General features: G+C 44.2%; 1 protein-coding gene across 2 annotated transcripts; it reads right to left on the minus strand.

Moving 5' to 3' along the window:
- Window positions 1–27,186, minus strand: LOC114043137 (aldehyde dehydrogenase, dimeric NADP-preferring-like). 2 transcript variants are annotated; one of them, XM_027862102.1, is made up of 11 exons: window positions 26,978–27,186; window positions 20,527–20,693; window positions 19,195–19,426; window positions 17,166–17,251; window positions 13,423–13,631; window positions 12,188–12,305; window positions 9,193–9,334; window positions 5,672–5,838; window positions 2,857–2,956; window positions 2,219–2,349; window positions 1–421 (listed from the first exon to the last, which is right to left on the minus strand). In XM_027862102.1, exons 2-11 carry the CDS (start codon window positions 20,686–20,688, stop codon window positions 407–409), a joined length of 1,362 nt encoding a protein of 453 aa, XP_027717903.1. In that variant the 5' UTR covers window positions 20,689–20,693; window positions 26,978–27,186; the 3' UTR covers window positions 1–406. The 2 variants fall into 2 exon arrangements, with proteins under 2 accessions (XP_027717903.1, XP_027717904.1); XM_027862103.1 differs by lacking the exon at window positions 26,978–27,186 and adding an exon at window positions 25,189–25,226.
- Window positions 27,187–28,000: the final 814 nt, after the last annotated feature.

Consider the following 28,000-nt stretch of genomic DNA (forward strand, 5'->3'; position numbering starts at 1 on the left):
ATGCTAGGCACCAAGGGGGGGGGGGATACAAAAAAAGGTAAGTTGATTCCTGCTCTCAAGGAGCTTCCAATCTAATTAGGAAGATAAAGACACAGGACCCCAGAACAGCTAAGTAACAACCTAAAGGAATCTATGCTAAGGATAATGGACAGGTAAAGACAGTAGATTCTCCAGAAGTCCCAAGGAGCAAGGTGTCCAAGCTGCAGGGTGGGGTGGTCCGGGTAGGTTTCCCAGAGGAGGTGACAATCAAGCTGCTAATTGAGGGAAGGGTGGGATTGCTTGAGGCAGGGAGAACAGAGGAGAGAAGTTGGGAGCACAGCAGAGGTGAAGGTTCAGAGCTAGGATTGAAATGGTGGGCTTCCAGACATCATTTTGTCCCAGTGGGCAAAGGACCATGGCCACCTCCTCACTTGAGTAAAGCCTGTGAAGAAGGGAGAAGGGGAGAGGTGATTAGAGAGGGGATTGGAGTCCCTCCATAGCTCCCCACTTCTGTCAGGGAAAATCACAGGCTCATAGGATCAGAGCTGGAAGAGACAGAGGTCATGCAGTCTAAACCCCTGTCCTCTCTGAGCTCTGCCCAATTTCTGACCTCCTCTTCTTCCCAGACTAGGACCATCTTTCCCTTGGTCTGTATGAGATGCCACAATGGTACTGTCCCTCTCAGAGGCAGCTCTTCCATGAACTCATGGTGTAATTCCATGCAAGTCTCTTAGCTCCCCACCCAAGCCTCCATTTCCTATTCTTTAAACTGAAACAAACTAGATAATCTTTCCAAAGTCCCTTCCAACTTCTCTGGGGCTTTCATGAAGAGAAGTATCACCTTTGGAGACCAGACTTTTTTCCTGCATCTTTTTGATCAATATTAGCTAAAGATTCATTGATTTTGTTAAAGTTCTTCAGTTTTTTAAAAGTCTTTATTTTCTGTTTTATCTATTTCTTCTCTAATTTTCAAGATTTCTTCTTTTACTTTGTTGTTGTTCAGTCATCAGTCACGTCTGACCCCATTTGTGGTTTTCTTGGCAAAGATACTGGAATGATTTTCCAGTTCCTTCTCCAGCTCATTTGACAGATGAGGAAACTGAAGCAAACAGGGTTCAGTGATTTGCCCAAGGTCACACAGCTGGTAAGTATCTGAGGCCTGATTTGAACTAGGTCTTCCTGCCTTTAGGCTCTGTGCTCTATCCACTGTGCCCTATGTCACTTTCACTTACTTTGGATTTATTTGTTCATCTAATTTTTAAAATTTCAGATTCAGCTCCTTAATGCCTTCTTTGTCTATTTTGTTCATGGGACATTTTAGAGAGAGAATTTTTCCTCAAAGGATTGTTTTAGCTGTATCCCAGCGATTTTGGTGTATAGTCTCATCATTATCATTTTCTTTTTCTAAATAAAAAAATTTATTGGTATATTTTGTTTATATATCACCATCATTTCCCAAGGTATCTCTCCTTCTCCCCTTCCCAGAGATCCATCCACTAATAATACATGAGAGAGAGAGAGAGAGAGAGAGAGAGAGAATAAAAAGTTCAACAAAACTAATCAACATACTGAAAAACCTAATTCTACTTTTTTTTAAACCTTGTTCTTTTTCATAACATTATTAACTATTACTTGGATTTATTCTTGACCAATCCATTATTCAGAATGTCATTATTAAGTCTTTTTTCTTTTGTTCTCTGAATTTTGTTGTAGTATGGTCTGTCAAAGAGATACTTAGTATTTCTAGGTTGTTGGTTTTGTTTTGTTTTTTAACACTTATTTACCATGTCTCTGTGCCCTGATACATAGTCTATTTACATATGGTCCTGAGAAAAAGAACCAAAAATCTTTGAAAAAAACAGCATTTAGTTTCCTTGGTCAATTCTGTAGTCTTTTGGTTTGGTTTGTTTCTCTTCTATTTTTAACAATTTACTCTTTTAAGTTTACTACTCAGCCCCAGAATGGTACCCAGACTCCATGCTTCTTCTGGCTCTTTGGTGAATGTCTCAAGGATAAGAAATTCCTCTTTCTCACCTTTCCTCTCCCTGATAGTCAGAAGATCTGAGCTCTAATCTTGGCTAGGCACTAACTCAAGATGTGACTTTGGACACATCACTTCACTTTCTCTGTAAATGAAGAGTTTGGGTTAGATAGCCTCTTAAAAACCTTCCACTTCTAAATCCATGGTCCTATAAATACCAAGGTCCCTCTCAGCTCTGACATTCGAAGGTTCTCTCACCTTCGCAGGAAAAGGTGGGAATCGGACTTTGTCAGAGTCCTCCTTCTTCAGAGGCTTGATCAAGCAAGACCTGCGGTGGGAGAAGATCTCAAAACTCTTCTTACCATGATAGGAGCCCATGCCACTGTCACCTGCAAGGAAGCCAGAAAATCCATGTATATTTATGGGGGCGGGGAGTGGAGAGCGCAGCCTTGGACAGGCAGCTCACAGGTCATGGGGATGCTTGCTCTTCCCCTCTGCCCACTGTCTCTATGTCACACACATCTCCTTTCCTTTCCCTCTCCCTCTCTTCACCTCTCTTCTCCTCTTCCTCCTGTATCTCAGTCTAGGCTCTATTCCTTTTCTGCCCACCCCATTGGGAATGTCCAAGTGAAATAAAGGTAATGATAACAATAACAATAACAGTAGTAATAATAATAACCACTTCTGTAGCTCCCTTTAAGGTCTGTAATGGCTTTTACACATGTGACCTCATTTTGATCTGATCTTCACCATAACCTGGGAAGGGAGGTGCCATCATCCTAAATGGGAACATGGCTCCTCATCCATCTTTGTTGGGGATCCCATGGCCACATGTGCTGTATTCCCTGGGAGGAAGGGAAAGGAATGAGCAGGAGTCAGAGAAGACTGGGACTCACCTACACCACCAAAGGGTAGAGTGTGGACACCAACATGGGACAGCACATCATTGGCGGTCACACCTCCACTGGAAGTCTCTGCCATCATCTTCTTGATGACCTGGAAGACAGTACCAAGATTTGTTTATAAAATGGACCAGAGAGCCTCGAAGGTTCCTTCCAGTTCTAGTTCCATGACACAATTTTGCCAGGAAAAGGGCCATAGCTGTGGGCTCAGAAGAGTGAGAGGCAGTGTGGTCTAATAGGAAGACCACTAGATTTGGAGTCTGAGGACCTGGGTTTCAATCCTGGCTCTGTTCCTCCTTAGCTCTGTGACCTTGGACAAGTCCCCCTCCCTCTCTGGGCCTCCCTTGTAAGATCCTTTGCAGCTTTGACCTTCCATATTTGGTGAGCTCCCAGACAACATACACTAGCTTGAGATTCCTGATGACAGGCTAACCTAGAGCTCCTGAGGACCAGAGAGAAGGAATTTCCTAGTAGAAAGCAGAGAGGGGCTGGTCAGGCTACTCTGTCCTTTGCCCAGAGCCACATCCTCTCTTCCAGGTAGCAGAGGCTGCCCCTCCAAAGTGAAAGCAGGTTCACAAAATGCATGGCACAGTGGAAAGTCTGCTGAACCCGGGTTCAAATCTAGGCTCTTCTACTTAGAACCTTGGGCATATCTCTGAGCCTCAGTTTCCCCAAATATAAAATGAGGGGTTGGACTAGAAAGCCTCTTCAAGCTCTAGACCTCGGATCCTGTTACTTTTGATGAGGGAAGCTGGTGACCCACCCAGGGGTTTGGATTCCAGTGGGGGTTAAGGCTAAGAATTAGAAGTTAAAGCTAGAGCTTAGAGCCCATGTAAAAGAATGAGGAATACATTAAATTTAGAGTCAGAAGAACTGGGTCCAAATCTCCCATCAGCCAGTGGAAAGGCTTCTGGATTTAGAAGTCAAAGGACAGGAGTTGAAATCCCAGCTCTGATATCTATATTACCATAAGAGAATAAGCATTTATATAGTACCTACTATGTTCCAGGTACCGTATTTATAGATATTATCTCATTTAATACTCACAATAATCTTGTGAGGTTGGTGCTACTATTATCCGCACTTGGAGGCAGAGGTTAAATGGCTTGCCCAGCGTCATACAGCTCGTAAGTATCTTGAGGTCCAATTTGAACTCAGGTCTTCCCAACTCCAGACCCCATGCTTTCTCCACTGTATCACCCAGCTACTTTTTTTTTTTTTTTGTGAAGCGATTAGTGTTAAGTGACTTGCCCAGAGTCACACAGCTAGTGAGGGTTATGTGTCTGAGGCTGAATTTGAACTCAGGTCCTCCTGACTCCAGGGCTAGTGCTATATCCACTGCACCATCTAGCTGCCCCACCAGCTACCTCTTAATGGACAAGTTTCTTCATCTCTCTGGGCCTCAGTTTCCTCCTTCATAAAAATGACACTGCTAGGTGATTCCTGAGATCTCTTCGAGCTCTGGACTAGAATCCTGTGACATACTCTGAGTGGGATTCTGTGTGACTCTAGCCAAGTTTTCTCACCAGTAAAATGAGATTCCTCATCTCTGCCTCACCATCTACCTCTCAGAGTGCTGGAGATAAAAGATCTTTGCACACTGGGAAGCATTGTAGAAACAAGTATTGCTCTTAGAGATAAAGATTAGTGCTTGGGTAGGGATTAAGGGTTGGATGTGGAAAAGGAAGATAGAGAAAGACAGAGGACTTGAATTTTCCAGCCTTTGTGACTGTATTTAGGACAGTCCCCTCCCTTGCTCTGTGATTCACCTCAATGGAGCTGAGAATGGGGACCCATTTCCCAAGCTTTGGGTAGGGCCACCCTGCAGAACTGCTAAAAGGACACCTAGGAAAAGCCTAGTGTTTTTCTCTCACACACAGAGGCTTGAGGTGGGGGCAGAGGGCTCACACTGTAGGGCACTGAGAAAACCAGTGAGTGGAGATGGCATTGGACAGTGGAGATGGGCCCTCAGGAGGACAGACCAAATATACTCCCTGCCCCCATGCCCAGTGCTGTGTCCTTATTAAATTTTTTTTTGTGTAAAGAATTCAGGCAAATACAAAGGTGTTTTTGGTTTTTTCTTAGGAGGAGTGGGGTTAGGAAGGGGTGACGTGGATGATGGGGAAGGTTAAACCCAGATCATAATACAGAGTCTTCAAAAAGTCTTAGTGCTATTAAAGCTTACATTTGCATCGTCTTTCAGGACATCCAGTATGGCCTGGTCCCAACCTCCAGCTCCCCCATTATCCTGAAAGGTTATTTCAGGAAAAGTAGGCATAACCAAGGAAGAGTGGGGAGGAGCCTGAGGAGAATATTAACGAAGCACTTTAAAATCTATTACGCGGTTGTTGTTGAGTCATGTCTGACTCTGCATAACCCCATTTCGGGTTTTCTTGGCAGAGATCCTGGTTTGCCGTTTCCTCCTTCAGCTCATTTTACAGATGAGGAGACTGAGGCAGACAGGGTGAAGTGACTTACCTAGGAGCACACAGCCAGTAAGTGTCTGAGGCCAGATTTAAACTCAGGAAGATAAGTCTTCCTGACTCCAGGCCTCACGCTCCATCCACTGCACCACCTAGCTGCCCCAGGCTTATAAGAACCCGGTATTCCCTTTACTGCACAGCTCTGCCTTCAATGCCACACAAAGCTAGGATGGCGCTCAATGTTCTGGATGCCATCTAGGTCCCAGTTGCTCTAGACAGAGCATTTGACTCAGTTTGAGGACAGGGAGCCTTGGCAGCCTGTGTGAGTGTATTGTGGGGGAGGTGAGCATAGAGAGGTCAGGTGGAGGGTCCCTAGTATTTATTACCTGGTCATTGTTAGAAAACACATAGAGAGCCAAGGGCTTTGGCCGCTCATTGATGAACTGGATGGCTTCCTCCAGGCTCTTCACACAGACGATGGGGAGAACAGGCCCAAAGATTTCTTCCTGCATCACCTGAGACCTTGGGTCAACGTCAATGAGAATGGTGGGGGCTACAAAGACCAAGAATCAAAGCAGGTACCCGAGTGAGAAACCTTGAGGTTGCCTCATTCTTCACTCATGCACAATCCACCCAGACACACCTGGCCAGCTAGCCTTTCAAAGCACTTTTTCAACCAATAACCAGTAATATGCTTGGAGAGTGTGGCACAGTGGATAGAGAATTGGCCTTGGAATCAGAGAGATTCTGCCCTCTGCCACATGCTGCTGGCTTGGTGACCCTGGGCAGGTCATTTAATTTCTCAATGGTTTAGTCAGTAAATCAACTAGCTATTATTAGTTATCACCTATGTGCCAGGCCCTGAGCTTAGGGCTGGGGGTACAAAGAAAAGGAAAAAAATACCAAGTCATGCCCTCCAGGAGCTCACAATCCAGAGGGGTAGACACATGAAAACAACTGTGTTTCATTAGATTGCCCTCCTTGAGGGCAGAGACTCTCTTTTGCCTCCTTTTGTGTGCTTAGCACAGTGCCTGGCACATAGTAGGTGCTTAATAAATTTTTATTGCATTACATTTTGACTTTATGGAAACAAGATCTAGACAGAGTAAATGGTGGGGGCAGAGGGGAATCTCAGAGGAGAAGTACTAAGGATGAAGGAATACTAGGAAAATGTTCTTGCAGAAGGGGTTATTTTAACTGAGACTTGAAGGAATCCCAGAGGTGGAGAAGAGGAGGAAGAACATTCCAGGTGCAGGAGGCAGCCAGGGAAATGCCCAGGGTTGGGAAGTCGGGTATCATGAGTGAGGAATGTATGGAGGTGAGTGTCCCTGAATGGAAGAGTACAAGGAAGGAGGAAGGTGTAAGAAGACCGGGAGGGTAGGCTGTCCCAGGCACTCTCTAAACTGATGTCACAGAGGGGGCTGTGAACAATCCCAGATGCTGTTCCAAACAGCCTTCCAGCATTCCCCACCATCTCTCTGTTGGATTCTGAGATGACCATGATAACAAGGTAGATCTCCAACTGTGCCTTGGGGGACCCTGCATCTTTCTCCATCTCTCTGCCAGCAACAGCATCAAGGAAGTCAGGCACGGTGAGCCCACAGGGGATGCTCTGGAGACCTCAAGCCAATGGGGACAACATTAAAAACAAACAAAAAAGGGGCTGGGGTTTGAAATTAAAGACATAGGCCCATGGATTTCTTGTGGCCTGACTTGGGTATTATCAGAGCTGAATCACCTGTCCCCAGCTTCTGCCCACAGAAAGAGAAACAAACTCTGGGGAAAATAACTCCACCCCCCCCGCTCCAGTCCTGAATTAAAGAAATCAAGTGCAAAGCCAGGCAGCCAACAGCACAGGTTAAGGGTCCTACACTGGGGGCACCCAGGGCAATACTAAGGGTGCAGCCGGGGTAGGAAAAGGGGGATGTGGTATCAGGGTGCAAAGGCAGAAGAATGAAGTACTTGGAGTCAGAGGAAGTGGGTTGGCCTGGCTCTGACGTGTGCCACCTCTGTGACCTTGGAGAATATAATTCCTCTCCCTGGGCCTCAGTTTCCTCCTCTCTAAAATGAGAGGTCGGGGAGGCAGAGTAGGATGTTGGAAATTTCAAGCCCTGGATTCAGAATCATGGATCCTGGGTGGTCCCTCCTCTTGAAGAAATCTAAGAGGGGCGGGATGGGACCCGAGCCTGGCAGGAGCCAGCTCTACTAGGGGATGGCTCAGTGGATGCCTCTGTCTTCCTCCCTGTGCACGTCCTCAGTGTGATCAGTCTCAAGATCCCTGGTCTAGTTTTTGTGACTTCTGCCTCATTCCTGCCATGGGGGTGTTTGGGGGCAGGAAGGCACTGCTTTGGAAGAGGCTGGAGGGACCTAAAGACATGTGTTTATGTAACCCAGCTTTCCTTCCTTTTCCTCCTGTCCACTTCCCACCCCTAAACCTCACCCTGGGCCAACCAATGCCCCTTATGCGAGCATTCCAAGATGGAAAAAATTCACTATTAAGAATGCCCTTGGGGGTAATGGGGACTGCTAGATGGCACAGTGGATAGAGCACAGGCCTTGGAATCAGGAGGACCTGAGGTTCAAATCCGTCCTCAGACACATAACACTTACTAGCTGTGTGACTCTGGGCAAGTCACTTAATCCTAAATGCCTTCTCCCCCCCAAAAAAAGAAAAAAAAGAATGCCCTTGGGGTAGCTAGGTGACCCAGTGGATAGAGTACTGGCCCTGGAGTCAGGAGGGCCTGAGTTCAAATTCAGCCTCAGATACTTACTAACTGTACGACCCAGGGCAAGTCATTTAACCCTGATTGCCTCAAAAAAAAAAATCCCTCATAAGAAAGAACTAACAAGGACACATATTTCCCCATAGAATGTAAGCTTCTTGAAGGCAGAGCTTGATTTTGTTTTTGTGCTTGCCACATGGGCATAGGAATAGGGAACAGATTTGTGATTTCATTGGTATTAAGAATTCCTCTGAGGGAAGGAAACTTTTCTACCCCCTCAGTTATTATAGTCTTAGAAAGTCACTGAAAAATAAGAGGTTAAATGAATTGTCCCAGGCCACACATCCATTATTCAGGTCTTCCTAGCTCCAAGGACAGCTTTACGTCCATTGATGCACCAAGTGGGCTCATAAATGACTGACTGACTGATGAATTGAAATGTTGAGTTGGAATATGTGAACACTGACTGGGTTGGTCAAGCATCCAGATAGAGGGCAGGTGAGACAGAGAGAGAGAGAGAGAGAGAGAGAGAGGGAGAGAGAGAGAGGGAGAGAGAGAGGGAGAGAGAGAAAGAGAGAGAGAAAGAGAGAAAGAGAGAGGGAGAGAGAGAGAGAGAGAGAGACAGACAGACAGAGACAGAGACAGAGAGAGAGAGAGAGCACCTTTCAGGGTGACTTTCATCTTTGCAATACTTATACCTGTTCTCAGACAATTAAGTAGCACCACACCCCAATTTCTAGGTCATCTAAAGGGGCAGAGATATCTTACCCATTTGCACTGAACATAGGTGCCAAAGTCATCCTTTGTATCAACTAGTCCTGGCACGTCCTGAAAACCTGCCTTGGCCTTAAGAAAATGGAGATTCCACCACAAAAGGAAAATAAAACAACAAAAACAAAACCCTACTGATTCCCTAAGGGCTCAACCAAATGCTTAATTCTTCAGCTCCTTCCCTCCCATCCTGCCCAAAGCCACATTCACATGGCAGGGGGTAGAAACAGGCCAGGCCTGGGGTGCAACAACACCTAGGGCCACACTGCGAGGGGGCCAGAACTGCCCCATCTCAGCCCCACTTGACACAATCAATCAACATTTATTAACCACCTGCATAAATGCTACACAATGAAAACCACAAATTTGCCTTCTTCACAGTAAAGGGAAAGGGAGGTGCAGTGGCAACCCACCTATATAGCAAGAGGCCTCATCTCCATTCCCTCCATATGCCAACTTCTGTCCCTCTATTAAGTTCATCACTCTTTTGAAGTGACGACTGTTGACCATTCTTCCATAGTCTTGAGAACTTTTGGCATCATCTCCATAGAATTCCTTTAGGAAATAAGCATGGTGTTAAAAGAGTTCATGATAGAATGCACAGAAAATCATTTTTAAATATTTCAGATCCAAAAACCACTCCCTAAAATGCTAAGTTGTAGAGGGGGCCCTGACCTGCATTGATAGAGAGTGTTCACTCACCTGGAATTTCCTTCTACTCAATGAAATCCCAGGTCCAGGCCCCATCCCTATTCCTAGGATGTGAGTTCCTTGAAAGTAGGAACTGACTATCTGACTTTTTCTATCTGTAACCCCAGTGTTTAACACAGCACTTGGCACAGTGTATGCACTTAGTAAATGCTTTTATTTCATTCATTCATTCATTCATTCATTCATAGAATAGTTGTGTGGCTATGGACCCAATTTCAAGGAATGTCTGCAGCTGCTAAGAATAACTGAGGATTTAGAGCTGAAAGGAACCTTATTTATCACCCAGTCCAACCCCCTCACTTTACAGATAAGGAAACTGAGGCCTAGAGTTATGATGAAGTTCACAGAGGTAGTAAGACTCCTAGGCAGAAAAGGAACCTATATCTTTGACTCCAAAACTAGTGGTCTTTCCCCTGGATTCCCTGCCTTTCAGAAAGAGAATCCATTCTTCTCATTACTTTATGGTAATTAGGCAACAGACAAGGTTGATGTCTTGTTTTCCAGCCTTCATTAAATTGTGTGACTTTGGATGGGTTACTTTATCTCTTTGGGCTGCAGATATCTATCTATCTGCCTGCCTATCTATCCTTCTATCTATCTATCATCTATCTATCTATCCTTCTATATGTCTCTATCCATCTATGTATCTATTTAATCATTTATTAATTTATGTATCCTTCTACCCATCTATCATCTATCAATCTATCTTTCTATCTATCCACCTGTCTATTCTTTTAGCTATTCATGTATCTATCAATCTATCCTATCCTATCTTATCCATCTATCTATCTATCTGTCTGTCTATCCTTCTAACTCTATGTATCTACATATCCATTTAATCATCTATCCATTTACCTGCCTATCTTTCTTTCTGTTTATCTTTCTATCCATTCATCTATCACCTATCTGTCTGTCTGTCTATCCATTTACTTAGCTCCTCATCTACTCATCAAGTCACTTACTCTCCCTGAGTCTCAGTTTCCCGTAAAATAAAGATGATAATAATAATAATGCTCATCTCCCTGGATTGCCATGAAGCTTTGCAAACTTTAAAGTATCATATAAATATGAGCTACCATTATTATCTTGGAAAACAACTATCCTCTCCCTTTGTTGTCTTCTCTTCAGGACACACATGTCCATATCCTTCACCTAGGTCTGAGTCAACTCATACTTCTGATCTCTGCCCTCTGTACTCATTTCAGCTCAACATCCTTTCTGAGGAAACGTCACCTTATTTAGGAGTCAGAACTAAAACCAACATTGCAGTTGTGGTCTGAACAGGGATCAAAGTGCAGTGAGATAATTCTAGGCTTTGATTTTCTAATAATGTTTAATGTCACATTAGCACCAACAATGCCACATCCTACTACTGACTGATTCGTGCTGACCTTGCAGTCAGTTAAAAAAACAAGTCTCTTTCAAATGTCAAAGCTCCATCCTATATTGGTGCAAGGGCTTCTAGGTATTCCTATTAAATGTCTTCTTTTACGTAAAAAAGTCAATGTTGGAGGGGCTGTGGAAAGATAGGCACACTGAGATACTACTGGTGGAACTGTGAATTGATCCAACCTAAAAGTAACAAAGAAAGTAACTAAAATTCACATGTTTTTGACCCAGAGATCCCGTGACTGGGCATGGAATGTAAGGAGGTCAGACACCAAGGAAAGGTTCCACAGGCGCCAGAATATTCATAGCAGTACTTTTTGTGGCAACAAAAAACATGGAAACAAAGTGGGTGCCTATTGATTAGGAATTGGCTAAATGTGCCACCTTCTGCAAGAAGCCTTTCTTGGGCTCCTCCAGGTGATGGTGTCTTCCCCTCCCCCATGATATTGTCTTTGTAGCCACAACAGCTAGCACTGTGTCTGATACACAGTAGGTACTTAATAAATGCTGGCTGATTAGTTGATTAAAAGAAATTACAACTGTGAAGAATTCAGAGAAGCATGCAAAAAGTTATGTGAATTGATGCAGAGAGAAGGGGAAGGAGAAGCAGGAAATAACACACACAATGATTATGATAATACAAAAGGCAAGAACAGGGGAAACTAGGTGGCACAGTTGATAGAGCACCAGGCCTAGAGTCAGGAAGACTTGAGTTCAAATCTGGCCTCAGACACTTACTACCTGTGTGACCTTTGGCAAGTCACTTAACCCGGTCTGCCTCAGTTTCCTCAACTGTAAAATAGGGATCATAAGAGCACCTGCCTCCCAAAGTTATTGTAAGGATCAAATGAAATTATATCGGTAAAGTGCCTGGTACATAATAGGTGCTTAATAAATGTTTCCATTATGTTTTACATGACTTCACATGTATAATGGGTGCCTTATTGCTTATATTCTAAAAAAGCTGGGGAAGGGCTGGAGCGAGAGAGATAGAATTTACAACTCAAAGTTTTTAAAAAGAATGTTTAAAAAAAGTTTTCATTCACTTTATATCTTATATGTACTTCTTTCTTTCCATGCTCTACTCTATTAGAATGTGAGCTCCTTGAGGGCAAGAGATGTCTTTTACCTTTCTTCTTCTTTCCAACACTTAGCATAGTGCCTCTCACCAAGGAAGTGGTGGGTGGGGGCTAGAGAGTACATCAGTCCCTTCTGAGAGCACACACCCATAGCCATGCCATCTCTCTACTACCACCACTCAGAGGGTCTGTGAGGCAAGCCCAAGTGATTTCACAGTCCCTCACTCACCTTCAGGGTTTTTTTAATCTTCTCGACTACTTGGCCTTGCAGAGCAGGATCACAGAGGATGTAGTCTGGAGCCACACAAGTCTGGCCACTGTTCAAGTACTTTCCCCAGGTGATACGTCTAGAGGAAAAAAAATTGCAAGAAAATTCCTGCCATAAATAATGAATAGGGATGCTACATGTTTTTCATTTGCTGGGAATGCTGGAAGAAGCAGCAACTTTGGCTTCTGGAGGACACAACACAGCCCTGGTTATTGAAAAATAATCTTCCATATCCTGCTTGGTTTTCCATTCCAGGGTAGGGGCACTTTGCCCTATCAGCAGCTGTAGAATGCAGGGCATGGCACCCCTCCATCCCCCAGTTCATGAAGTTGGCAGCTGGGTCAGAAGGCCCAGTAGCATCTTCCAGATGGGATAGGATTGCAACCCAAGGCAAGAGGATCATGGGAGAAGAGGCAAGTGGTAATTTACATGGAATGTTCAGTCTGTATCTCCCCCATATCAAGACAACTTGCTAGAAAGAGTAGCATTCAGGAGGCCACCTGTTCAATACTCACGGCCCTAGATGCACCACTTTCCTCAACAGAAATGGTAGAACTTGACAGTTGGTTTAATGATCTGTTAACATACCTAGAACCTGTGGGGTCTGCCCACTGCTCTCTCACTTATATAGGCCAGTTAGGTTCATCTGTGCCCTGGCTGTGCACCCAAATCAAAAACAAAATGTGCCCTATGGTGCCATGTATGGATGCCACAGGCTCCTAGGACTGAGGACCAGAAGGGACCTTAGGGGTTGTCTAATCCAACTCCATCATTGCACAAAGGAAGAAACGAGGTTCAGAGGGGGTGACTTTCCCAAGGTCACATAGATAATAAGTAGCAATGCCAGGCCTTCTAGACTTGAAACCCCTTAAATTTTTGACTATGCCACGGTTGCTTAAATCTATGACTCTACTCACCACCATTGGTTTTTCCAAACCTAAATACTCCTCCCTGGCCACTCCTTCCATTATGTGTTGTCTCTTCCTATTAGAACATAAGTTTATTGAGCACAAGGACTGTCTTCCCTTTTGCTATTGTATCCCCAGTACAAAGCTTGGTGCTTGACACATAGTATTTATTGCTTTTTCATTCATTCATTTATTCATTCAGTGATACTATGACTCAAGAAGCTCTGTGGGTCTCGTCCAACTACCACAGTCTCTAGTAATCTGTCATTCTCTGATATACAGTCTCACCTGCAGGCAATGTCAAGGTCACAGTCCTTATCAATGTAACAGGGACTCTTCCCTCCCAGTTCCAGGGTCACTGGGGTCAGGTGCTTGGCTGCAGCTGTCATAATAATTTTGCCCACTCCTGTGCTCCCAGTATAAAGGATGTGGTCAAATTTCTCTTTGAGCAATTCTGTGGTCTCAGGAACACCACCATTAATAACTGGAAACAGGTCCTGCCATGAAAACACATTGAGATCAGTCAAAAAATATTCTCTGTCTTGACACTCAGGTGGTCCTGGTGCGGAAAGCTCTAGCATTGGCATCAGAGGACCCCAATGCCCTCAGAAGTCTCTGCCATCTCCAAATCTGTGCTCCTATGATCCCTTGGCTGGAATACTATCACTGCTTTATTTCCCACTTCTTCATCATGGCCCCAGGAGTCTCATCATCATGCAAGACCTCATCAGCCGAGGTACTGATGCTTCATCATCTGTCTTCTGATGAGAAGACAGAGTCATGAACTCCTCCCCAAACCTCCACTTACAGAGGGTACCCAGGCAAAGCATCTTTTCATTTCCCCCTCAGTGAGACTCCTTTGGAGTTCTCCATCCTTCCCCAGTGCTGGCTGCCTTCCTCTCCCATCCCCTCTCAACCTGCCTTCCCTGCCCTTTTAGCTTTCTTTCAGGTATTATCTTCCCTCATTAGATTGTAAGCTCTTTGAGGGCAGGGACCATCTTTCTGTTTCCTATTTGTATCTCCAGTGCTTAGTGCAGTACCTGGCACATAATAGGCATGTAATAAGTGTTTATTGACCCACTGACCTCCAGATACCCTTCCACAGGTAGATAATCAAACAGGTGCCCTCCACCATCTGGTGCCACCCTACTTTTAGCCAATTCCCTGCTAATTCCCTTCATAACCACAGTCAAATGGCATTGTCTTTTTTATCCCTGTATCTTTACTCACACTATTCCCTATCCCTGGAATTCCCCTTCCTCCCTAATTCATTCTTAAATTCTTATCCATCATAAGGGAAGAATTTATGAGCAAACAAGAGATAGAAAACATTATGAGATTTAAAATGGATGGTTTCAATTATATTAAATTTAAAAGCATATGTACAAATAAAACCAAGATGTAGCTAAGATTAGAAAGAAAGCAGAAAAGTGAGCAATTTTTTTCTATAGCAAGTGTCTATGATAAAGTTCTCATTTCTCAAACAGTTAGAGAACTGAGTCAAATTTATAAGAATATAAATCATTTTCCAGTTGACTAATGGTCAAAGAACACGAACAGGTAATTGTCAGAAGAAGAAATCAAAGCTATCTACAGTTATTTGAAAACATTGTCTAAGTCACTATTGATTAGAGAAATGCAAACTAAAACAACTCTAAGGTACCACCTCATACCTATCAGATCGGCTAGTATGACAGAAAAGAAAAATGACAAATATTGGAGGGGATGTGGAAAAAATTGAGACACTAGTGCACTATTTGTGGAGTTGCGAATGGATTCAACCATTCTGGAGAGCAATTTGGAACTATGCCTGAAGGGCATACCCTTCATACCCTTCATGGAACATACTCTTCACCCTAGCAATACCGTCACTGGATCTGTATCCCAAAGAAATATTTTTTTTAAAAGGGAAAAGAACCAGTTTGTACAAAGGTATTTATAGAAGTTCTTTTTGTGGTAGCAAAGAATTGGAAATTGAGAGGATGCCCACCATTTGGAGAATGGCTGAACAAGTTGTGGTATATAAATGTAATGTGGGATACATTGTGCAATAAGAAACGATGAGCAGGATGGTTTCAGTAAAACCTGGAAAGACCTGTATGAACTGATGCAAAGTGAAGTAAGCAGAACCAGGAGAACATCATACACAGTAACAGCAACATTGTAATGATCAATTGTGAATGACTTAGCTATTCTCACCAATACAATGATCCAGTATAATCCCAAAGGACTCATGATGAAAAATGCTATCCACCTCCAGAGAAAGGACTGATGCAGTCTGAATGCAGATCAAAGCATGCTATTTTTCACTTTATTTCTTTGTGTGTGTGTGTGTGTGTGTGTGTGTGTGTGTGTGTGTGTGTGTGTGTGGTTTGGTTGGGTCTTTTTTCTATATTCTCTCACAACACTGGAAATATATTTTGCATGACTATACATCTATAACCTTTATCAAATTGCTTACTGCCTCAAGGAGGGGTGAGGAGAGGGAGAGAAAGAATTTGTAACTCAAAATTTGAAAAAAAAGAATGCTAAAAATTGTTTTTACATGCACTTAGAGAAAATTTTATATTATTCAAAATAAAAAGATAAATTCCTCTCCATCCTACCCCTCTAGAGCCCAGTTCAAATGTCTCCTCCTCCAGGTAGTCTTCCTTGATTCCCTTGCTCAGACTCACTGTGGTTCAGACTTTTTTTGTAGTCCTGCCTCCTCCAAAGAGCCTTCCCTGACTTATCCTCAGCTATTAGAGTTTCCTCCTTGAAATTACTTCATTTCTATCCATGCTTTGTATATAATTGTCTCTTGCCATAGACTGTAAGCACTTTGAGGTCAGAGACTTTCATTTTTATCTTTGTGTGGCTCAAAAAAGAAGGGGGAAAAAGCACTTATTAAGTGCCTACTATGTGCCAGGCCCCATGCTAAGTACTTTGCAAATACCTTCTCATTTGGTTTTCACAACAACCCTGGGTGCTATTATTATCCCTATTTTACAGTTAAGGAAACTGAGGCAGACAAAGGTTAAATGACATGCCTCAAGTTCACATAGTAAGTGTCTGAGGCCAGATCTGAACCCAATCTTCCTGACTCCGTACCCAGCTCTCTACCCCCCACACCACCAGCTGCCTCTGTACTTAGCGTAGCGCCTGAACATAATACAAGATGAGTAAATACTTGTTTATGGGTTGATATTGTATATTATAGTTATCTGGGTTCATGTTTTATCTTCCCATTAATCTGTAAGCTGATTGATGGTGGGAGCTCTGTCTTTAAAATTCATCTTTCTTGTAATATGTAGAATACTTTGTGGAAACACTAGCACTTTGTTGAAACTAAAGGAATAAAACTGAATGGTTGTGGGCCATTGTAAAGAAGTATTGGGGTTGGGATGAGGGGGAAGGGGGAGGGGAGGAATCACTGGTTCTGAGACCCAGAGCCCCCACTGTTATTTCTACTAGTTGGGGAATGTGGCAGAATGGAGAATGGTGAGCTCTCAGTCCCCTTCCTTCTCCTCAACCCTCCCCTTTACTAATAGGAAGAGCAAGTATGGAAGGATGTGGTTTGGTGTGGGGGAAAGGACACTGAACTGGAAATCAGAGGCAGCTGGTTAGCTGTGTGATCTCTCTGGACCTCAGTTCCCTGCTCTCTAAAATGCCTAGAGTGTGGGGTTATGACTGGAAGAGATCTTAGACATCATTCTAGACTAACCCTTCGCTTTACAGAGGAGTAAATTGAAGCCCAGACAAGTTATGTGATTGGTCTGAGGTCACAGAGATAGCAAGTGACAAGTGAGGGAACTGTCAATTCAATGAAAGCCCCAGCACTTAAGTGTTTAGAACTGACTTGGGAGGCACAAAGTTTGGATAAGACAGAGTCCCTCCCCTCCAGGTCTTACCAACCAGGAGGGGCCTAGGAGACAGCTGGGGTCCCTCAGCTCTGCAGGAATTACTTGCCCCCCCCCGCCTCCAATTCTGCCCATGTGATTTCCAAGAGCCAATTCTTTCCCCTACAGAGAAGGTTTGGGGCTGAGACTCACCTTGTCCAGGTACTGAGGGAGCAGTGTGGCCAAGAGGATGGCTGTTTGCTCGCTCAACTCAGAAGGCTTGAGGACCACAGCATTGCCTGTAGGATACAAGAAAACACACCTTCACCCAGAGTGTCACCCCAGACTCCTGCACCCCATGAATTCAAGAGCCAGAGTATTCCCTTAGGCCCTCCATATTGAGCTGTAACCAGCACAAGGCAAAGCCAGCTCTTGGCACCTCTGAGAGAGAGGGATGCAGGCTTCCTTCCCATAGTGACCAGCATTCCATTCCCCAGCCTCTGAGCCTCTCCTGACCTGAGCCCCCAGGGTCAGATACCAGAGACCACACAAACCACACAGACACCTGCATACACATCAGCATGTCTGCATTCACACACATGTGCTTAGACACCCCCAGGCTTATGCCACACCTGTCTGAAGCTGTGCTATGGTTTGTTTGGGCCCAGATCTTGTCCTCCAGCCCTGACCAAACCCCTATTCTGACCACAGTTTCCCAATTCAGACCATGAGTCCCAGTCTTTCCCCTACATCTCATTTCTTTGGAAAGATGAAGGGATAGTTGATAACAATAATTACAGCTAGCATTTATATACTGCCTACTAAGGGCCAGTCACTGTGCTAAGCCCTTTACAATTATTATCTCATTTGATCGTCACCACATTTCTGACAGCTAGGTATTATTATATCCATGTTATAGATGAGGAAGCTGAGAGAAACAGGTTGTGACTTGTCCAGAGTCACATGGCTAGTAAGTATCTGAGGCCAAATTTGAACTCAAGACTTCCTAATTCCAGCCCATTGCTCTAACCGCTGAACCACCTAGAGAGTTATACATGAAGGAAAGGGGCCACAATCTCATCGAGAGAGGACAGAGGTTGAGTGATCATTCAAAGCTAACAGGAGAAGGCAATGTGGGATGCAAAGAATGCTGGCCCTTTGGTCAGAGGTTTAAAATCCTGATTCTCAGGGCAGCTAGGTGGTGCAGTGGATAGAGCACTGGCCCTGGAATCAGAAGGACCTGAGTTCAAATCTGGCCTCAGACACTTGACACTTACTAGCTGTGTGACCCTGGGCAAGTCACTTAACCCCATTGCCTCGCCAAAAAAAAAAAAAAAAAACAAACAAACCTGACTCTCCTTCTTAGTACCTGAAAATGGGAGAATTAGAAAGAATCAAGAGGTGCAGACCATCCTCCTTTTAGGGGGAAGCAAACAGACCCAGGGGGCTTAAACCACTTGTTCAAGGCCATGTTGCTAATAACCAGACTTGTAGTCAGATTCTAGATTCAAATTCTGACTCAGCTACTCAGGTCTAAGTGACTTTAGACTAAAACTGTCTTATTTGCGATTCAGTCTCTTTATCTGCAAAATAAGGGGGTGGGCAGGTTAGATGACCTATAAGGTTCCTTCCAACTTGAAATCTCTGATCTTATGAAACTGCTTGGCAAGTCACCAGCGATGTAGCCAGAAACCATGCTGGATGGTCTCCTAAAACTTGCAGTATGCTAGATGAGACTACAGATGGCTTCTAACTCAAGAATTGAGTGTCACACCCAGTTTGGTCACGAATCTGTTTTTTTTTTTCCCTTGCTTAGGCAATCGGGGTTAAGTGACTTGCCCAGGGTCACACAGCTAGTAAGTGTCAAGTCTCTGAGGTCGGATTTGAACTCAGGTTCTCCTGACTCTAAGGCCGGAGCTATATCCAGTGTACCACCTAGCTATCCCTGATCATGAATCTTATGGCAATTTGACTGAATTGACCAATCCTCTTAGTGATGGGGTCCAGTGGGCTACGCTGGGCTATTTGTAGGGAACACTACCATGATCCACAAGGAGCCCTTTGTCCTCCCAGTTCAAAACACAAGATTTGGAGTCAGAGGACTGGGGTTCAAATTACTCAACCTCTCTGGGCCTCAGTTTCCTCATTTGTAAAATGGTTTCAGTTAGATGGTCTCTGAGTTCCCTTCTAGCTTTAAATCTAAAAGCCTATCTATCATCCAGAAGAAGGAAGTTTTCCCCACCTGCAGCAATGGCGCCCACCAGTGGCTGGATGATCAGATTGAAGGGGTAATTCCAGGCCCCAATGATCAGAACCACACCCAGTGGCTCTGAGTGGATATAGGCCTGTCCATCTTTTGTATTATCATTCTTCTCCACAGGCTCATCCAGGATCCACTGGGGAAGGTTGGAGAGCGCATACTTGACCTCTTCAAAGGCATAAATGCACTCTTCATAAAGTGCAGACCACTTACTCTGTAAAAGTAACGGCATTCAGGGTGATATCACAGTCTCCAAACCTCAGACCCCATCTACCCAACCTAATTTTTACACAATGATACAATGGAGACCAAGGGAGGGGAAGGGATTGGCCCATCATCACACAGGGAGCAATTTCCAGTGGCAGGGTTCAAACCCAGGTCCTCAGATTGTAGAGTCTGTCCTTTTTCACACTTTACCAAAAGGTACCACAACACCCTCCCGCAAAGTAGAGGCAGAGAACCAAGCCAAAAAGCACTGGGAAAATTGCCTGGCTGCTCAGAAGCCCCCTGAATGCCTTCTCTTTGTTAGCTGGGTCATGGCTTCTACCCATGAAGTCCCAGGAATGGACATTGACTGCATACAGCAGGTTGTAAAGGGATCCATGAAGGTAGTGGGCTATTACCGCATAATGAGAAAGCATGATTATGGCTGTTGGGACAAGTCACTTCCTTTCATCTCCTGGAAACTGAGGGGGTGAGACAAGAGCAGCTCTGAGATCTCTTCCAACTCTGCTCTTGGCTTGGCTTCGTTTGTTGGATGGAGGCTGGAAAACCACCATGAACCCATGAGGTCATCATTTCAAAGCGCCCGTCTTGCTCTGGCTACTGTGAATGTCTGCCTGGATTTCAGTGCCCTCCCCTCTACAATGGCAATCATCTCTCCTCTCAGACCCTCCACTCTGGTCAGGCCAAGCCCCAATCTGGGCTCATTCTGGCCTCCGCAGCTTTGCTCTAGGTCCTACCTCTGTGGAATCCCCTTCCCACTCCTGTCCTTCTGCCCCATTCTTTTGAGTCCTATGCTCCCCCATCTTGAAGTCATCCCAAATTATTTCCCTCTACATTCTTCCCTCCATTCTGAATTTGCCTTGAAAGTCTATGCCCCTGCTGTCTGGCACTTTACCCCATGCCCTTGTATTTTACATCATCATAGGATTTTGAGCTGGAAGGGGCCATTCTGTGAGTCTAAATCTTCTTTCCCCAGTGCAACCCAAAGCTCTTTGAGGGCAGATATGGCTTGCCATATTCCTCTGGCATGTCCCATAGTCCCTAGCATGGGTTCCTGTCCAAGGGTGGGCTCATGGACTAAAGCAGTACCTTGTGGAGATCAGCATACAGGGCTGCAGCAATTTCTTCTTCTCTCTCCTTCATCATCCTTTGGAGGTTTTCCAGCTGCTGGATCCGGAACTTCAAGGGCCGGGTTTTGCCAGAGTTGAAGGCAGCCCTGGCCTGCTTCACAGTCTCACTGATCTTACTCATGGTGTCTGAGAAAACAGGACCATAAGAGACAGAAATGGCTTTTTAGAAACTGAAAATGAAAATTATCACCTTTTCCATTCAGCTCAATCCAACAAACACTTCTCAGGAGGATGTTGTGTTCCCGGTCCTGTATGAAGTGTATCAGGGATGTGAAGACAAAAACCAAAACCACTACCTGACCTCAAGAGGCTTACATTCTACTGAGGGTTTACAATGTGTGCACAGATGGGTAAAAATAAAGTAATTTGGGATACTAACAACAGGGAGGGTCAGGAAAGCCCTGGTGTGGGAGGTGACCACTGAGCTGTGATTTGATGGGAGCTACCCAAAGACATGGAGGTGAGGAAGGAGGGCATGCTAGGAGTAGGGAAGAGCATGGAGGTAGGACATGGGATAGCGTGTGTAGACAACAGTTTATAGGAGAGGTGGATTGGAACATAGAGTATGAGATGGAGATTCATGTAAATTAGCCTGAAAAAATAGGCTTCATGAGCACATCATGGTATCCTGAGAGGAACACTGAGCTTGCTCAATGAGCTTGGATTTATGGAACCTAAGTTCAAAGTTAGATTTTGCTACTCACTCCCTGTGACTTACCTATAATCACACAGCTAGTAAGTGCAAGAGACAGGGTTTCTGACTCCTAGTCCAGTGCTCTATCTGCTATTCCAAGGAATCTCTCAGAACAAGAAGACAAGTCAGGATCTGAACCCAGATCTTGTAACTCCAAATCCAGGCTACATTCCAGTACACCACATTGGAAAGAGCCAAACCAATCCCCTTAGTTTCTAAAATAAAAGACTGAAGCCCAGAGGGGTGAAGTAGTTTGTCCCAGATCACACAGCAAGTTTGCGACTGAGCCAGTCTCTGTCTGAGGCACTTTCCGCCAGGACCAAACCACCAGCTACTAAGGCATAAGGAGAGACACACATCCCTCCTTCAACCCATACATGCACACATCCATCCATGCCATCTTCATTTGAAGAGAGACTCCTCAGGGAGCAGACAACGCTGAACTGGAAAGAATGCGTATTGGTGGGAATCCAGACACTGTGACAGGTGAATGGGGAAGAACTTTGGGGATGGGGGCACCTTCTTGGGACACTTCGATTTGCATCCTGGAGATGGCTGCCTACTCTGACACTTGCTAGGTGTCTGACCTTCGACAAGTCACTTCATTTTTCTGAGACTCGGTTTCCGCATCTCTAAAATGGGGACAAACTCACTCTTGCATTACCTCTATCACAGGGTTCTCGAGAGGATAAAGCATCAGAGAAATGGGATTTAATCCAAGGGCTCAGGGGACAGGGGGGCAGTGATTCCTGAGACTCCCAGAAATGTGACCTCCCCTCCCAAGCTCTTTTCTTCCTCCTCTTTCTGTCTGAGAATCAGCAAGGCACACTCGTATCCTTTAGGTGCCCAGAAAGAAGCCTAGGGGTTGGGCTATGATATCATCCCACTCCCTTTGGGGCCTAACAGGCCCAACAGAAGACAGGCCTTTACAAGAGTGGGAAAATGGGGCCGGCTTAGGGCCAGAAGTCATAAGTTCTAATCCTCACCTTGATTAGAGTAACTTTTCTAAGTCTAGGCATCATAAAAATTCTAGCTCCTACCAGATCAGCATGAAGTTCAAACTATGAAATGTCTTATAATTATTAGGAGCATGGCTTTTAAGTGGGAGGGAAACATAAGATTAAGAACCTAGAGCTGAAAGGGGTCTTAGAGTCCATCCTCCTTATTTTACAGATAAGGAAACTGAGACCCAGAGGAGAAAAGTGACTTTCCCAAAGTCAGGCAGATAATAAGAGGCAGAACCAAGCTTTGAACCTGGGTCCTCCAATGCCAAACTCAGTTCTCTCCATCTCAGTGCTACACTCCCAACTCTGAGAAAACAAACTGGTTGGGATCAAGCTATGAGACTGTTGCTTTCTAAACAATGGATTATTTGTAACTAAATCCAACTGTGTTTGTTTTTCAAAACCAGTTTGTGCCTGAAGAGATAAAAGCTACCTGAAAGTGGAAGGTTAAAGAGCTGGAAGAAATGAGGACACCGACTAATTCCTCAGTACAGTTTCTATGTACACCTGGACTTAAAAAGTTCTTCATTGGCTTAAGTCAGAAATGCTTGGTGGACACCTTGAACTGGACGTCTCCTAGACATCTCCAACTAAGCTCTTTATTAGCCCTCTTCCCTCTTCCTAGCTTTCCTACTACTGTAGAGACCCCTACCATCCTCTCAGTGACTCAGTATCCCAAAATGAGTCATCCTGGACTCCTCACTTTCTCTCACTCCCCACATCTAATCGATTGCCAAATCTGTCGATTTTATCTTTGTAATAATTTTCATATATGCTCCCTTCTTTCCCCTGATGCTGCTACCACTCTGGTGCAGGCGCGGACTATTGCAGCTGCCCACTGGTCAGTCACCCTGTCTCTAGTCTCTCCCTAGTACAATCCATTTTCCACTGAGCTGTCAAAGAGATCTTCCTGGAGCACCGGTCTGACCAAGTCAACCTCTTACTCTATAAAGTCCAGTGACTTTCTGTTACTCCCAAAAATCTACTGTTTGGCTTTCAAAGTCTTTCGTGATCTGCCCCCTTCCTGACTTTCCAGTCTTCTTATTCCCCTCCATAGCTTCTGCCCTCAGGGAATCCAACCTCCTTGTGTTCCTTACACATGGTACCCCATCTTCAGGCTCCAGCCATTCTCACTGACTCTCTCCCATGCCTGCAATTCTGTCCTTCCTTGTCTCTCTTTGTCTCTCTTTTAGCTTCCCTGGCTTCCTTCATTTGACATTTCAGTTAGAGGTTAGTTGAAAAGAGATACTGTTTTCCATCCAAGTTTTCAGACTCCCTTAAAATCTATCCACAGCCATGGCAGTCTATGGATTCCATGTTAAGAACCCTGGGACTACACGGTTTCTAACGTCCTTTCCATTTCTGAGATTCAGTAGCTCTAGAAACAGCTGATTGTTTTTTACTCTGAGTTTTGTGTTTTTCAATTCTGCAGTTCCCACAAGATTCCTGTCTCAGAAATGTGGCAGTGCCTAACAAATAATTTGGAATGGCTCCACCAAGCTGCTGTCAAAGACAGTGACTACCCTCTGCTGATGAACTCTCTGTCTGTCTGTCTCTGTTGTTCTGCCTCTCTGACTCTCTGTCTCTATCTCTGTGTCTGTGTCTGTGTCCCTGTAGTTGTCTTTCTCTGTCTCTGTCTCTGTGTATCTCTCTGTCTCTCTGTCTGTTTGTGTATGTGTGTCTATCGCTCTCTCTTCTTTCCCAATTACTTTATTTGAGTTTTTCTAATCCCTTCAAGCAATATGGATTACTATGGTTTTGATTTGTTTTGTTTTTTAAATAGTCTTCCAACTCTGAAACCCTCGTTTACGCCTTCTTTCCAGAAATGCTCTGCTGTCAACCACCTCTTGTCTGGAGTAACTTGCTAATGGAAGGAGGGAGTTCTTCTCCCGGGATATCTTAGCTTTTCCCCAAATTTCAGGAACCTGATCCCTCCAGGAATCTCCCTCTCAGAGTCCAAGTGTCTTGCTTTGACCTTAAAAGACTCTCATTTTGATAAATGAAAAGGTCTAGAAGTGACCACAGCCAATGGCTTCCCTCCAACAGAAGAGATTTGGGCCTCATTCAGGAACTACCTCCCAGGGTAGATTACCAACTCCCTGCTTCTCATGCTACATGTCACTCAGGCTCCCAAGCCTTCAATTCCTCATTCTAAAACCACCAGACCCGTGTGCCTTACGATTGATTGACAATGTTTTTCTTCCTCTGGCACTTGTATTCTACTATCATTGTCCTATGTTCCCTACACTTTGCTACCATCGCCCCCAATAGATAACTCAGGCCAAGTTAATGGAGAGATCTCCTGGACAAGGGGGTGACGATGGTGGAGAAATTCCTTCTGCCCAAGCCTGGAATCAGGTCATCTGAGAAGAGGAATAAGTCCCCTTTGACTCTCAAATAGGCCTCCCACATACCTACCAAAGAGCAAACAGATTTTCTCAAGCTTCAGGGGAAGAGGTGGTTTCTACCCATTCTAACCTTGGTGGTGTTCAGGTTTAAATATCATTGCAATGGATCTATAAGGACCCTAGAAGCCATGTAATTGAACCCTCTCATTTCATATATGAGCAATCTAAGGCACAGAAAGGAAAAGAGGTCTACCCAAGTCACCCCACTAGTCAATGGCAGGATTGGGAAGAGAATCCAGGAATCCTGACCCCTGGTCCAGACTTCTTTCCATTAGAACACCAACCATCACATGTTTCCCATGGCTTTGCCTCAGGATCTTGACAATTGCCAAAGAGGTGACATCCTGGGGGGTGGGGGTTGCTAACTTCCCACAGAAATCTTGCCAAGGGGCACAGAGCCAGCACCAGACAGTAATGGGGAAATATACCTTTCCCCCATTCAAGTCACCAGGGGAGAAAGCATCCACCCTTCCCAACCTTAACAATCAATCAACATGTATTTATAAAGTACCTACTGTGTGCTAGGTGGTACAGTGGTTAAGGTACTGGGTTTGGAATCAGGAATCAGGAAGACTCATCTTCAAGAATTCCAGTCTGGCCTCAGACAGTTATTAGCTGTGTGATCCTGGGCAAGTCACTTCACCCCATTTGCCTCAGTTCCTCACATGTAAAAATGAGCTGGAGAAGGAAATGACAAACCATTCCAGTATCTTTGCCAAGAAAATCTCAAATGGGGTCATGAAGAGTTAGACGTGACTGAAACAACTGAACAATACTGTAAGCAAGGCACTTGTGATGACACAAAGACAAAAAACAACAGCCCCTACCTTCAAGGAACTTACATCCTATTGGGAGAAATAACATATACTATATAAGAATATATAAAATGTGTACAATGGTTTTTTGTTTGGTTGGTTGTTTTTGTTAGGACACTAGGAGCCCTTGGTCTGCCTTTCTCAATCAGCACCACTATATCCAAGTTGTTGGAATGCTAGTACATCATCTGAGCAGGTGAGAACAGCAATGGATGTCAGCATTAGTGTACCCTGGGGGACCCATTTGCCATGCGTCTGAATTCTCCTCCTAGACCAAAATTTCCCCTTGTGATTCTACTTTTCAGCATATACCAGTAAGCGACATTAGAGAGAAAGGGAAATCCATCTGCTGCCCACAGACTACCAGGGATCCAATAGCTCCCAGAATAAATTACGTTCCACAAAACATAGGATATTAGACCTCTAGCTAAAAGAGATCTCCAGGCCACCTGGTCCAACGCCCCCCTCCCCCATTTCACAGAGGAAGAAACTGAGGCCCAGGGAGGTTAAGTGACAGCAGAGCATAGGATCATAGATTCAGAACTGTAAGGGACCATCTAGCCTAACCCTCTCATTTTATAGATGAAAAAGCCAGAGGATACAGATGTTTCACATGAATCAAATAGGAAGTTCAATATTTCAATTCTGCTGACACTTTCCCCCCTTAAAATATAAAACATGAAATGATCACAAAATCACAGAAGCTCAGAGAAAGAAAAACTTCAGGGTCTATCTAGTCCAATCTATCTTTGAAACAAGAATCGCCCTATAACACACCAGGCATGTGGTCTTCTCACCTTTACTTAGTGACCTCCTGTGAGAGGAAACCCATTACCTCCAGGGGTGGCCTATTCCACTTTTGGACACCTCTTATTTTTGTTCATCTTTTCTTTTCGAAGGGGACCAATGAAATTACAGCTGTCACAAATACTGGTAATGTACAACAATCTTCCAGCATGACATCACACAGAATCATAGAAAGTAACAGGAGAGACCTGAGCAATCTTCTAGGCTTAACACTCTCAATTTTGCCAAAAAGCTTCTCCAGTCTACTTTTATTTCGATGGAATTTCATAGCCCAAAGGTATCTGTGGGTTTGGTCAATATAGTTTGAACAATCCCCACCTATCCTGTAGTCAATTTAATTAGGGAAGCAACAACTGGGAATTATCAGCAGAAAGGAATCCATTTTGGAAAGCAGGGCTCCAGGGAACTCCAAGTCTGAAGAGATCTCACTTGGGGAGGCAGCAAGCTGGACAATGGTCTGGGAGGTCAGCAGAGAAGATACTTCTGTACCCTAAAGACACTTTTCCCACAGTCTCAAATATTGGTTTCAGCACATGTTCATGAATGCAGTCATTCTTGATAAATTCAATAATTTGATTTATTAATTAATATGAAAACTTTTAGATAAATCTTTTTTTTTTTTTAGAAATACACAGATCTAGAAAAACTAGAAAAATACAGTCAAAGTGAATAAAGACATTACCTTCTACAGCTTCTCTGAGGGACTCCTTGCAATGGTTAGCCACTATCTCTCTCCCCTCCCTATTTAAGGTCTTTTCTTCCCTCCTTTCACAGCACAATTTGGCCCCAAACCCAGGAAGTTTGCATGACAGAGCAAAATTGATATTGAAATGAGAGGGTGAAACTTAATCCGGAACCCTACACTTTCTAACAAGTCTCGGCTTTGAGGATTAGTTTGTGGGTTGTCTCATCTGTTTTATTCTGAAATGTGGTCATGTGTCTTTAAAGGGATGGGCAGGGTTAAGATGCTGGGTTTGAAAAGGGAACTCTTATTTACCCATGGTATGGGACCAACCCCTGATTGATTCAGCCTGGTGTGGAAGGTTTCCAGTTTTTCAAGGTACAACTTGCCAGAGGAGTAACTTTGCTTTTTTCAATCAGTTACATAAAGTCTGGAAGACACAAATTATGATGACTTGAATTTCAAATCACATTCCCTCTGCTCAAAACATCTTAGTCCCTAGTCACCATGTGGCTCACCCACAAGGCTGCATTTGTGTTTGGGGAGTCTTTCAAGGTTAGGATAGACCCTGTTTTTATGACTTGAAGATCACAGATAATAGTCTTCTCCATGACCTCAATGCCCCTTCCTTCTTTAGAATTTATGTGTTGATTAGATGTCCAGTCCCTGATACAAGAGACCTTGAGGGCATCTCTTGCTAATTCTATTTGACTTTTGCTGAAATCCAAAAGTTCCCCCTAGAAACATCAGAATTTGGGCTGTGACCCTCTCAAAATGGATTCTCAGTTCCCCTGCAAGCATTCAAGCTCACAAGATATGAGATATAGAATAGGTTCTATTTATTTATTTATTTATTCATTCATTCATTCATTCATTCATTTATTTATTTATTTATTGGCTAAGCAATGAGGTTGAGTGACTTGCCCAGAGTCACACAGCTAGTAAGTGTCAAGTGTCTGAGGCCAGATTTGAACTCAGGTGCTCCTGTCTCCAGGGCCAGTGTTCTATACACTGTGCCACCTA

This window comes from Vombatus ursinus, unplaced genomic scaffold (genome assembly GCF_900497805.2).
Source record: "Vombatus ursinus unplaced genomic scaffold, bare-nosed wombat genome assembly UNPS02014768.1, whole genome shotgun sequence".
Taxonomy (NCBI): domain Eukaryota; kingdom Metazoa; phylum Chordata; class Mammalia; order Diprotodontia; family Vombatidae; genus Vombatus; species Vombatus ursinus.